This window comes from Heloderma suspectum, chromosome 14 (assembly GCF_057233095.1).
Source record: "Heloderma suspectum isolate Gila_16-S chromosome 14, 16-S_ref, whole genome shotgun sequence".
Taxonomy (NCBI): domain Eukaryota; kingdom Metazoa; phylum Chordata; class Lepidosauria; order Squamata; family Helodermatidae; genus Heloderma; species Heloderma suspectum.
This window is the reverse complement of record NC_139471.1, coordinates 13,684,977-13,698,709: the sequence shown is the minus strand read 5'-3', so window position 1 is coordinate 13,698,709 and position 13,733 is coordinate 13,684,977. Positions and strand designations below refer to the sequence as shown.

General features: G+C 47.7%; 1 protein-coding gene across 1 annotated transcript in view; it reads left to right on the top strand.

Moving 5' to 3' along the window:
• The window catches only part of WHRN (whirlin), a 132,463-nt gene that overhangs the window by 96,740 nt on the left and 21,990 nt on the right, over positions 1 to 13,733 (top strand). The window contains exons 6-8 of the mRNA XM_084821455.1: positions 1,342 to 1,554; positions 2,787 to 2,999; positions 8,096 to 8,128. Of these exons, the coding sequence (XP_084677581.1) occupies positions 1,342 to 1,554; positions 2,787 to 2,999; positions 8,096 to 8,128 (459 nt within the window). The remainder of the gene's footprint in view (positions 1 to 1,341; positions 1,555 to 2,786; positions 3,000 to 8,095; positions 8,129 to 13,733) is intronic.

Below are 13,733 nucleotides of genomic sequence, written 5' to 3'. Positions count from 1 at the left end.
TCTAGGCCCCTCTAAAACTACAGATGACTTGGTGATACTCCTGGGGCCATTACACTCCTATTCCCCAAATAGGTTGACTGAAACCCAGAATGGAATCCCCACCAAAATCAGAGCCACCAGCCTCCACTGGTTTGAAATTAATCTGAGATGGGAAGGACGAAGAGATGGTATATTCCAGAGGATGGCTTCCTGTGGGAAAGAGAAGCTGTAGTTTAGTGGGAGAATGGATGTGCTGCATACCAAAGGTCCCAGATTCAATCACCGGGCATCTCAAATTAGAATGAACAAGTAGCAAGTGATGGGAACATGCTCTCTCGCTCTCCTGTGTCAGAAATAAACTCTTCACTATGGTACCTTATGTTCTGCAGCTATCAAAGAGGAATTATGTAACTTTTATGAATGATACAAATGAAGCTATCTTGCACAGTGTCATGTGTTGCAGAATTAATTCTGCAGTGTATATTTAAATTCTCTTTTGCAGAATCTTGTCTGCTACTGCTAGTTATTTTGGGCAGGGTGGGAGGAGATCAGAAACTATACAAGGCACTGAAACCCCACTGTCTAACCACTGGGAATTCTATTTAGGAGGCAACCGTATACTAATTTACTCAGGAATATATCCTCATGGAACTTACTTCTGAGTAGATATGTGTAGGATTGAGCCCGTCGGGCTTCTCCGATGTTTCTAGGAATTAACCAAATGGTTTTAAGCATATCTGCACAACATAGGGGGTCAAAACTTTTTGTTTTTAAAGGAAAGATTCTTACAGTATTTCTTCACAATCATCAGAGCTAGAAACCTGATTTAAAAACAAACAGAAAACAGAAAACAGAAAACAAAAGCTAAACCTCTTAGCTCTATGGCTGAGTGCATGCTTTGCATGCAGAAAGTCCCAGGTTCAATCCCTGGCATCTCCAGTTAAAAAGATGTTGTGAGAGATGCATACGTGTGTTGCAGAAGGTACCATCTTAGGAGTTGACTCCATTTGTGCATTAAAATAAAAAAATGACAATTAATCTGATCTAGTGGAAAGAAGTTTCCTCTGGTATTGCCTACATATTGTATGTTGCTGTTCTTGTATGTCACCTTGGGAGGACATGGCCTTTAAAAGGAGCTTATACATTCTTACAATAAATAATAGATAAGCGATATCCCTATTCTTATAACTGTATGCGTATTGATATATTTATAAGTATGCTTCCTTCTTCAGAAGCATTGCTTCATTCATATGAGTACTGATGGAGAGGATTGGTTAACTGATGGACTTGGGTTTCTGTCTGTATTTGGGTGATGGACCTAATAAATACATTTTCCATCCCTGTTGTTTCTTCTTCACCCAGCCATCCTTTTATAGAGGCCTGGCAGGATCCCAGGTAACCTTGAGCAGTCTGGTGAACCAAAGCCGTGTGATGTTGGAGGAACAAGCACGTCACCTCCTGAACGAGCCTGAGAGAGCCACCATGGGCTACTACCTGGATGAATACAAAGAGAACAACATTCCAGTTGATGCTCTTGTCATGGCTCTCTTTGAACTGCTCAACACTCATGCCAAGGTTAGATAGCAGAGACTTAGAATGGGGTGGGAAGGGCAGGATTAACCAATCAGGGTTTAGGGCTTATCCAGGCAGGGAGCTTCATCTTACCTGACTTTTCAGCATGAGGATTCATTGAAAGCAGGAGAATGGAATTGCATACGCTTGGATCCATTGATCCCATCCCCATCCTTCTATGAGCATTTGGCATAGCCTCTGAAAGAGCCTGTGCACATAAGTTCTGTACATGCAATCAGGGATCCTTTGGTAGGCCAGGTCCCTGATTGTTTGGGCAGAGAATCACCAAAGAATAACCAAGGTCTTCCTGAGCTCCGGCATGTTCCTATATACTTGGTTATTCTTCGGTCCTGACTCCTGGCTTGCTCTTCAGTCTTGACATCTGGTTTATCCTTCAGTGCTGACTTACTCTTTGACCATGCCTACTGGCTGGTCCCATGGATCCGGAATCCCAACTCCTGCCTCACCCCAGACTTCTACCTACAGCCCAGCCCTGACAAGTTTAGAGCTCAGCTCAACTCAACTAGTTACGCAGACTGAGGGGTCCAGCCCAGGTTTAGCACCTGCATAAACCCAGATGGAACCCTACTGGCTCCTCAGAACATCTCATCACCACTGGGCTAAAAGCTGCAGCACACTGTCTGGCCTGCTTCAGGGGTGGAGCTGCAGAGTTCAGGCTAGCACTTCCCTCTCCTTGCAGTCTGTCCTAGAAGTGTGGTGCCTTACAAAACATGAACCTAACCAGTGCTAGTTGAACATGGCTAATGTCAACTAAAGCAGCCTTTAGTTGTGGGAATCAGAAGGAATCAACACTTGCACTGAGTCTTTTTGTGGGGAGGGGGATAGAAAGGTAAGTTTTGAATGTCAAAATCGATGAAACAGCTCATACAGCCCTGCAGTTTGCAGCCATTTGGATGAGTCCTTTAAGAGTGTCCTACTTACCTGGTAAATGCTTGCAGGGTGAGTGTGCAACTGGGTCTTTGCAGGGCTCTGTTTAAAGATACCCATCTAACAAAGGGATATCCTATGAAAGACGTGTGAAGGGATTCCATGTAGCGCAGCCTTCCTCAATCTGCTGCCCTCCAGATGTTTTGGACAACCCCAGTATTACTGATCATTGACCATGCTGCCTGGGGCTGATGGAACTCCTAAACATCTGGAGGGCACCAGGTCGATGAAGGGCTGTGATAGCAGGCCCCATGTCAATACTCAGTCTTGCTGTCTTTGCTCCACAGTTCTCACTCTTATCTGAGGTGAGGGGAGTGATATCTCCTCAAGACCTCGACCGTTTCGACAACCTGGTCTTGAAGAGGGAGATCGAATTCATGAAGGCCCGGCAGCCCTCGGGGACAGGGACAGTTACAGACTCCTACTCCGTGATGTCTTGCAGTGACACCGTCTCTTCCACCGGGAGCCATTTCACTTCCACCACTGTCAGTTCGGCCCGGGTAGGTGTGTTCACCTCTCTGCTCGAGGCCTGACATGTGCCGTGGTTATCCATGTCCTCATGCATGATGCTAAAACAGGAACAGTCCAAGACTTTTTGCTGCCTGTGGTGAAGAACGAGCCAATGCTCACCTTCCCATTCCTGTTTCTTTGATACTGGCTATGGGACAGCATCCCCTGCTGCGCCTGAAGGCAGTGTGCTAGCTTAGGGGGCACAGGGCAAGCGGTATGGTACACAGCTGTCTCCTTTAGCCTTTTGCTGCTACCTCCCAGCATCTGCCACCTAAGACAGGCACCTCATTTTGCCTAATGGTAGGGCCGGCCCTGTGCTAAAAGTGGCCCCTGGTAGCTTTACCTGGCAGTGGCAAGAGCAGCAGTGCACCAGATGGGGGGCGCTGCACTACCACCATTTGAATTTCCCACAGTGCCCCTGGGCAATATTATAACAGGGCCATTGTGGGGAATTAACATAGTAGCTTTGTGCAGCCACCCTAGTGCTGCCCAGTGTGCTGGGAGGGGGAAAAAATGAAGGGGGTGGGGAAGGTGTCAGTGACAGGCCCTGCTGAGGCCCTGGCAACTGCCCAATGATGACAGATAAGAACATCAGAAGAGCCCTGCTGGATCAGACCAAGGGTCCATCTAGTCCAGCATTCTGTTCACACAGTGGCCAACCAGCTGCCCACAGGAAACCCACACGCATGAGCGCAACAGCACCCTCCCACCCATGTTCCCCAGCTACTGGTATACACAGGCATACTGCCTCTGATACTGGAGGATGCACATAGCCATCAGGACTAGTGTCCTACTTACCTGGTAAATTGATAGCCTTTTCCTCCAGGAATTTGTCTAACCCCCTTTTAAAGCCATCCAAGCCGGTGGCCATCGCTACTTCCTGTGGTAGCGAATTCTATACTTTGACTCTGTGCTGTATGAAGAAGTCCTTCCTTTGATCTGTCCAGCATCTCCCACCAGTCAGCTTCATGGGAGGACCCCCTTGGGTTCTAGTATTTTGAGAGAGGGAGAAAAATGTCTCCGTATCCACATTCTCCACATCATCTCCACATTCTCCACATTTTGTAGACCTCTATCATGTCTCCTCTTATCTTCCTTTTGGTAAGGGTAACCACAGATGGTGGCACCAGCCCTGGGGAAAGGATCCTGCTGAGCAACCTCTGGCTTCTTTCCACCAAATCACCCCCCCATCTCCTCCCCCACCCGCTGCACTGTTTTCCGAATGTTTGGTGCAGACCCAAGTTCCCAGACCTGTGTGTTTTCCACGGAATGTCCAGTCTGGCTCTAGAAGTGAGCTTTTCCTAAAACCTTTGTAGGGTAGCTCTGGTAGATATGTAGCAGTGGGGTGGGGGGAGGCCTTTTCAGGCTCCGACCCATTTGTACATAATGTGCACATGGTCACCTGTGCCTGCTGGATCTCCCTCCACCCCCTGTCCCCTTCCAACAGCCTTCTCATAGCGCATAACTGTATAAACCTCTCTCATGTCCCTCTTTAGTTAACTTAACTAATAGTGGGTCTGTGCTGGTGCAGCCACGAGCTTGAGCTCCTCGATGAGATTCTTCTCTCCACGCCTCCCACCTCTTTAAACTGTTTCCGCTCACAACCTTTTCCTCGTTTCTGTGCAATAACACGGGGAAACCTAGACATCTGGGTTTTCGTCTAGCCTCCCTACATCCCCCCACCCCTTCTACCCTCCCAGCAGGCAAGCGTCATTGTTGCAGCATCTCCGAGACCTCAGCCCATGCACCCTCTAATTAAGCAAGCATCATTGTCACAATATCTCCGAGACCTTGCCACACGCACCCTCTAATTAAGTTAGCGCAATCACCTCTAAGTGTGCAGCTTCGAGGCCATGAAATCAATTTTCCGCCCGTAAAGCACCTTTCATCATAAATGCATTAGCAGGCTTGGAGACTGAAAGCCTCTTTTAATCAATGGAGGTGGCTCAGAGGAAGGCATTGCTAAGGGGTGGTAGTGGAGGTGTGTGTGGGGAGGCAGTGTCCTGGAATGTGGGGTGGAGATGAAATGGGGTATGTGGCTGGTGGCTTTCCTGCCTATTCCCAGGGAGAATTCCCCTTCTCTAAGGCCTTTCCCACCCCAGCAGGAAACACCGTCCCCACACACAGGCACGCTGCCGCCACGAGCTTTAAGGCTCAGGTCCAACCCACATTCAGTCCTCTGTCTGCGGGGACACACTTCTTTACAATATCACCTGTATTGTTTCCTTTGTTACCTTCTCCTTACATAGCCAAAAGCAGAGGTCGTTGGATTTGGTTAAACAAATGAACTGTATTAACTGCAGCAGATAAGTTACATGGGAAGCTGCCTTATACTGAGTCCATTTAGCCCAGTATTGCTGACACTGATGGGCTGCGGCTCTCCAGGGTTTCAGGCAGGATTCTTTCCTTGACCTACCTGGAGAAACTGGGGATTGAACTTGGTGTCAGGGTGGAAACTGAACCCAGAGAGCCTCAGAGCAGTTTGGATTCTGAGGAGGAACAGCAATCCATGGGAGGGGAGCCAGCTCATCCCTCATAGGCTCAGCACCTGGCAGAGATTCCTCCTGACAGCATTCCTAAGATAGATAGTGACCCTGGCAGTGAGGGAGTGTGGGAGGGGGGCTTCTTAGATGCTCGACGCAGATGCAAAGAGCGACGAGCGATGGAGGGCGCAGAAAGGAGGCGTAGCGCCTGTTTGGCACGCAAGCAATGGCCGCCTCCCATGGACCCAAGGGAAAGAGGGAGGATCTCTCCCTAGCCCATAAGTTCAGCATCTTCAAGTGACTCTCTTTCAAATGGAGATCAACTGCCTACTTGAAGCTTAGGCCACTCTGTTGTTCATTGCTTAGTCACTGGTGATTAGCATCTGAAAGAGTCATTAAGTTGTAAAAGGATTAAAGCTTTGAAAAGAAATCCTTTCATCTGTGTCTTGAGTTGGCTATTGGAATCTACTGAGAAAGGCTGCCAAGGCGCTCCTGACACTTGGGACCTTTTGCATGCCAAGCATGTGCTCTATCACACTGAGCTATGGCCCCTCCTATTATTATTCAAGTTATTGAATAATAAACCAGTAACTCTTAATGGTTCTATTAATATATGTTCTTTCATACCCAGTACTCTAGATCACACTCTCAAACAATCACTTCACAAATCACCACAGACCTCTCTCCTTCAATTCTCAGTCCTAAAATCTTATCTGTATCCCTATCTCTGATCCCTATCAAGTCATATCCCTGTCTGACTCACACAGCACAGCATACAGTTTATATAACACAACACTTCACCCCACCCCCTTCACTCACACAGCACAGCATACAGTTTATATAGCACAACACTTCACCCCGCCCCCTTCACTCACTCAGCCAATGATCACACATATGCAAATCCACCATTCTTCCTGTCACTCATCCCAGTCTGACCCTGGAGATACTCAGGATAGACATAGACTTATAGCAGGAATACATTATTATACTTACAAACTCAATAGATAGAGATAGAGATAGAGATAGAGATAGAGATGTAACATCACATGGCCCTTTCTCAGAGGTACACTAGAAATATTGCTGGCCCTTTCCATCTCTCCCCATCCCAATATTTGTTTGTTTAGAATGGAAGAACATCCTGTTGGCTCAGAACATTGGTCCATCTAGACCAGCCTCCTGTTTCCCACAGTGGCCAACAAGATGCCACCGAGATGCCCACAAGCAGAACATGAGTGCAGTAAACATCTCCTTCTGTTCTTCCAAGCAGCTGGTCCTCAGTGGCCATATACTGCCTCTGTATGAGGAGGCTGCATGTAGCCATTGTGACTAGTAGATATTGCTACACTGATCCTTCATAAATTGGTCCAATCCCTTTTCAAACAGAATCTAAAGCTAGTGCCCTCGCCAAATCTCATGGCAGTGAGTTCTATCTATTATGTGCCATGTGAAGAAGCATTTCCTTTTTGCCCATCCAGAATCTCCTGCCCGTCAGTTCTGTCAGATGACACACACACACCCCACCCCAGGTTCAAGCATTAAGAGAGATGGAAGGAAAGCATCTCTCCTTCCACTTTCTCCACACCATGCATCATTATTTGTTGGTTGTTCTATACATTTCTGTGCCACCCTTCAGCCAAAATGGATCCCAGCAACAAAAGCATGCAAAGAGCAAAACCATCGATACAATAAACCAAAAACAAATCAAATCACAATTTTTTTAGAAAACAGCAATTCAAAAGCAGCAGCTTCAAACAGTTGCTGTATGAAATACCCATAGTGCTTATTAATTCTTTTTCATGGTGGCACATTCAGAACAAACAGAAAGACTTATTCACACATAGTTAAACGAGATGGTAGGATGGCCACTGGATTAGATGCCTGTAAAGGGGGTTATTCATGGAGGATAAGGCTATGAATACCTACTGGTCATGAGGCTGTGTATTTACCTCCAGCATCAGACACAGTGAGCTTTTGTACACGAGTCATTTATGGTGTGCTTGTTATTCCCTACTCACAGTTGTTTACAGGTTCTTTAGATTACAATGTGACCCCCCATTTTTGCTTCTGTTTGTAAATAGCACTTTTGGCAAGGTTTTTTTTTTTAGAGCAGGGGAAACAGGGTATTATTTCTGATGTTGGAAAGAAAATGTTGTTTTTACTAGTGCATTAGTGCTATTCCGCTATACTGCAGTGCCACCTAGAGGTTATCTAGTGGAAAAGCATGGAATACTCCTCATGTAGTGTTCAGATATCAGTTCTGCCATGAAACTGAAAAGAGATGCAACGGATTAACGGCCTTGTGTAGAAAAGCCCAGTATGTTCCTATTTGCCAGTTGCTGGGGAACATAAGCGGGAGGACACTATTGTCTCGCTAGTGTGTTTTCCATGGGCATCTCATTGACCACTTTGGGAACAGAATGCTGGACAAAATAGGCCTTCAGTCTGATCTAGCAGGGTTCTTCTTGCTCAGCTGATGATGGTGGGGGAGTTGATACACCACATCTGGGGCTTGTATTCCTTGCTTGTTTTACCTAGCTTCTAACCTATTTCTTTTCCCACACCCTTTATTATTATTTTTTAAAATCCTCAATTCATCCTCCCAGGAGCGACTCTTGTGGCTAATTGACCTCATGGAGGTAAGCAACTCTTAATTGGCACTGTTGTGGTTTGGTGTCTGCCAGCGAAGTGTGGGGAGATCTAGCTGGATGGAAACTTAGGGCCAGACTAGATGTGATGTTTGTCATTTAGGGCGCAATCCTATGGCCGCTAGACCATAGCCATAGGATTTTTCATTTTCTGGGAACCAAGCTCGGAGCCAGAGCTCTGAGGTCGGTTCCCAGAAAACCACCTCCCTGTCCCCCTCCACTGCCACCTTGTAGGTGGTGCCATTCGTCCCCAGCTCTGTGCTTGGAAGAGCAGTGTGGAGCGGGGAAAAGGGGGGCATTCCTGGGGGCGGGGAGGGGAGGGGATGGCAGAAGCACCATTACGACTCTTCCTATGTGCCGTCCAGCCTCCCCTCGCCCAAGATCCAAGGTGCCCCAATTAGCCGAAATCGGCTGTCTAGCTGCAAATGCAGGGTCGCCAGAATGCAGAGGAGAAGATACCCTCCGTGTTCTGCCTGCCCTGCATTGGATAGTCGGTTGCCTCTGAGTTCAGAGGTGGCCAAGTATCCCCATAGGATTGTGTCTTTAATGAGCCCTGGTGGACAAGATTTTTTTTAACAAATACCATGCATAGGGGAGAGAGGTTAACCCTTTGCCCCTGCCATAGTCCCAGCTGGAACTGGGGGCGGGGGCTGCACCTGCTATTCCATGTGTGGGGCGGCATCTCCTGAACTCCCACTTCAACAGGTGCATTTATGAACACATTGCCCCCTAAAATTCACACGTGTGTGCCTTTTCTGAGCCGAGAACTGCATCAAACAGAGAAGTGTCTAGTCCAAAGGATAACTGTCTTCTGATCTGTGTATTGGTCTGGAAAGTGCAAATGAAAAATGCACACCAAACAAAATCCCGCAAGTTCCCTCATTTACACCTGAAAAAAAATCGTCTTCTTGCAGACAGCCAGTGTTTCCATGGCATTTTCTTTCTTGCACTGTTGATACCTACAGTGCTATCAATCCCCCCCCCGCCCCCACAAATTGGTGTTTCACTCATTGTATGGTTTACACAGCTGAGGGGTGGAGGGGACAGGCAGGCAGATGTACCTTAAACTGCCCCCTTACTTCTTTCTCTCTGTGCCTGACCACATAGAAACCATGTGGCCAGGCCTTCTCATCACCTCCCCACCTAATGGTTTTTCAGATCACAGGCGGGTCCTGTAAATGGGCCATTAATTGTGTATGGTGATCATTGGCAGCTCATTGCTCAGTCATGGGGCGGCATTGATTTCTAATTGGCCTTAAATGGAACAAGCCTCAAAGGGGACAGTGCAAGAATGTTTCTTCTCTTCCTTGTGTTTTTCCAGCTATGGAATGATGATGCTTGTCGGTTGAAAGATTGACAACGATTTTTTTAAAAACGATTTTGGGACCTCGGAAGCTGCCTTCTGCCGGGTCAGACTGTTAATTTATCTAGCCCGGTATTGTCTGTTTTAACTGGCAGTCACTCTCCATGCCTATTAATAAGCTCACTCTCTTGTATAGGTCAGTGACAGAGCACACACTTTGCATGCAGAAAGTCCTGGGTTCAGGGCCTGACATCGGCACTTAAAAGACCTCTTGTAGTGGTTCCGTGAAAGACTCCTGCCTGAAACCCTGCAGGGCATCTGCCACTCAGTGTTGTCTAGGATTAGACAAGCCGGTGCTCTCCAGATACTTTGGACTACAACACCCATAAGCCCTAGCCAGCTTGTCTAATATCAAGGATTGTAGTCTGAAGTTGTAGTCTGAAACATCTGGACAGTGCCAGGTTGCCAATTATTTTATCAATAGGCAATGTTTCTCTTGGCTATTCAGAGGCAATGAACATACCAGTGGGGGAAGGAAAGAAGTTTATTTACCTAACAAAGGCTAATATAGCAAGAAAAGATCAAGACGATTCATTCAGAGCATACAGCATATGTTCCTTCAGTCACTGGGAACCCCGTATTCTTATCTTATGTTCAGCAAATCAGATAAGAGTGGTGATGAACAGCTCCAAAGGGCTGGCCCATGGTATCTGTCAACTCAGCCCATGGAGAGGTTCTCAGTCTCAAACTTCCCTCTGAGATCTATATTAGTGCTGTGCCAAAAATTTCTCCCACATTTTTTTTGACGGTTCTCATTCAATCTGATAGAAAAGAAATTGCTTTCGAAAAGAAATTCAGAGGAGGAGAAATTTCGGAGAAATTCCCATGGGTTGGGTTTGGGGTTCCTGTGCTTCAAATAGACGTAAGCCAGGCCTGCACAAGAAATCCAGGCATAGATGTAAGCCAGGCCTGCACAAGAAATCCAGGCATAGACGTAAGCCAGGTCTGCGCAAGAAATCCAGGCATAGATGTAAACCAGGCCTGTGCAAGAAATCCAGGCATATTCAAGCGTGGACATAAACCAGGCCTGCGCAAGAAATCCAGGCATGGACGTAAACCAGGCCTGCGCAAGAAATCCAGTCATGGATGTAAGCCAGGCCTGCGCAAGAAATCCAGGTGTGGACGTAAACCAGGCCTGCGCAAGAAATCCAGGTGTGGACGTAAACCAGGCCTGCGCAAGAAATCCAGGCATAGACGCAAGCCAGGCCTGCGCAAGAAATCCAGGCGTGGACGTAAACCAGGCCTGCGCAAGAAATCCAGGCATGGACGTAAACCAGGCCTGCGCAAGAAATCCAGGCATGGACGTAAACCAGGCCTGTGCAAGAAATCCAGGCGTGGACGTAAACCAGGCCTGCGCAAGAAATCCGGGCATGGACGTAAACCAGGCCTGCGCAAGAAATTCAGGCGTGGACGTAAACCAGGCCTGTGCAAGAAATCCAGGTGTGGACGTAAACCAGGCCTGTGCAAGAAATTCAGGCGTGGACGTAAACCAGGCCTGCACAAGAAATCCAGGCGTGGACGTAAGGCAGGCCTGCGCAAGAAATCCAGGCATAGACGTAAACCAGGCCTGCGCAAGAAATTCAGGCGTGGACGTAAACCAGGCCTGTGCAAGAAATCCAGGCGTGGACGTAAACCAGGCCTGCGCAAGAAATCCAGGCATAGATGTAAACCAGGCCTGCGCAAGAAATCCAGGCATGGACGTAAGCCAGGCCTGCGCTAGAAATCCAGGCTTAGACGTAAGCCAGGCCTGCGCTAGAAATCCAGGCTTAGACGTAAGCCAGGCCTGCGCAAGAAATCCAGGCATGGATGTAAGCCAGGCCTGCGCAAGAAATCCAGGCGTGGACGTAAACCAGGCCTGCGCAAGAAATCCAGGCATGGACGTAAACCAGGCCTGCGCAAGAAATCCAGGCATGGACGTAAACCAGGCCTGTGCAAGAAATCCAGGCGTGGACGTAAACCAGGCCTGCGCAAGAAATCCGGGCATGGACGTAAACCAGGCCTGCGCAAGAAATTCAGGCGTGGACGTAAACCAGGCCTGTGCAAGAAATCCAGGTGTGGACGTAAACCAGGCCTGTGCAAGAAATTCAGGCGTGGACGTAAACCAGGCCTGCACAAGAAATCCAGGCGTGGACGTAAGGCAGGCCTGCGCAAGAAATCCAGGCATAGACGTAAACCAGGCCTGCGCAAGAAATTCAGGCGTGGACGTAAACCAGGCCTGTGCAAGAAATCCAGGTGTGGACGTAAACCAGGCCTGCGCAAGAAATCCAGGCATAGATGTAAACCAGGCCTGCGCAAGAAATCCAGGCATGGACGTAAGCCAGGCCTGCGCTAGAAATCCAGGCTTAGACGTAAGCCAGGCCTGCGCTAGAAATCCAGGCTTAGACGTAAGCCAGGCCTGCGCAAGAAATCCAGGCATGGATGTAAGCCAGGCCTGCGCAAGAAATCCAGGCATAGACGTATGCCAGGCCTGCGCAAGAAATCCAGGCGTGGACGTAAACCAGGCCTGCGTTAGAAATCCAGGCATAGACGTAAACCAGGCCTGCGCAAGAAATCCAGGCATAGACAGAAGCCAGGCCTGGGCAAGAAATCCAGGCGTGGACGTAAGCCAGGCCTGCACTAGAAATCCAGGCTTAGACGTAAGCCAGGCCTGCGCTAGAAATCCAGGCTTAGACGTAAGCCAGGCCTGTGGAAGAAATCCAGGCGTGGACGTAAGCCAGGCCTGCGCTAGAAATCCAGGCTTAGACGTAAGCCAGGCCTGTGCAAGAAATCCAGGTGTGGACGTAAGCCAGGCCTGCGTTAGAAATTCAGACTTAGACGTAAGCCAGGCCTGTGCAAGAAATCCAGGTGTGGACGTAAGCTAGGTCTGCGCAAGAAATCCAGGCGCAGACGCAAGCTAGGCTCCCACGTGCTTTTGGAGCACTGAAGAGAACAACTGTGATGCGCCCCAGGCTCCTCGATAGGCAATCTTCCGCATTTCCTCTACACCGTGGTGTAGGTGATGCAGAGTCAGATGGGACAATGGTCTGATTTGGTGCAAGTCAGCTTCCTACGTAACAAAAGCAGTTCTCCGCTGTCACTGACCTACGATCCCTCTGTCCTGGGAGTATCCATTCTGGCCAGCTCTGGCTTAGGCTCTCAGGCAAAGAGTGCCCTCTCTCATCCCTGCAATCAAATGTCTGTTTTAACTGAAGATATGAGGGGTTGCAGTCTGGGACCCTTTGTATGCAAGGCATGTGTTCTACCACCCAGCCAGATCTTTTCATGGAACTAGAAGCATAAAACCAGCTAGGGAGGCAGTTGGACCATTGGATGACAGTGAAGTTAAAAGACAGCTGAAGGACAAGGAGATCGCAGAGAAGCTGAATGAATTCTTTTCATCCTTCTTCACTGCAGAAGATATAGGACAGACACCTGTGCCTGAACTGATGTTTTCAGGAAGGGAGTCTGAGGAACTGGGGCAAATAGCAGTGACAGAAGATGAAGTTCTCAACCTTATTTTTTTTAATACAAAATTTTATTGAATTTCAGTAAGATTAACAAAGCACAGTAAAACAAAACAAAACAAAATAGAAACTAAAATAAAACAAATCAGGTTACATCTTCTTACCATATAGTTATATCTAATGGGTATACAGAGGTCACAGGTAATTCTTATCAGTGCTACGAGATATTTTATCAGAACTATGGTAAACTTTACTGATAAATTGAAAGCAAAAATATCACCAGCCCCAGATGGTATCCATCCTAGAGTTCTCAAAGAACTCAGACATGAAATTGCTGATCTTTTAACCAAAGTATGCAACATGCCCCTAAGATCAGCCTCTATACCAGAGGACTGGAAAATGGCTAATGTAACATCACTTTTCAAAAAGGGATCCAGGGGGGATCCAGGAAATTACAGGCCAGTTAGATTAACGTCTGTTCCTGGTAAATTCGTTGAAGGCATTATGTGAGAGTCAACGCGGGTGCTGAGACGGGAGCCATTTAATATTCTGCTTTTTGCTTAAATGACTACAAATGACAGGAGCCAAAGAGTAGAGCAGAACTGAATAGACGGTGACAGACATTAACGGACTTGTTTTCCCCTGATGCTGGGCCACTGAGCATCCAATTGTCCTTTAAAAAGAGAGTACCTGTCAACATGCAGTCTCAAAAAACCGCATCAGCTCTTCACGGCACAGCACTTTATTTTAAAGGCATTGCAGACAATTCCTAGCCACAGGCTGTTTCCCT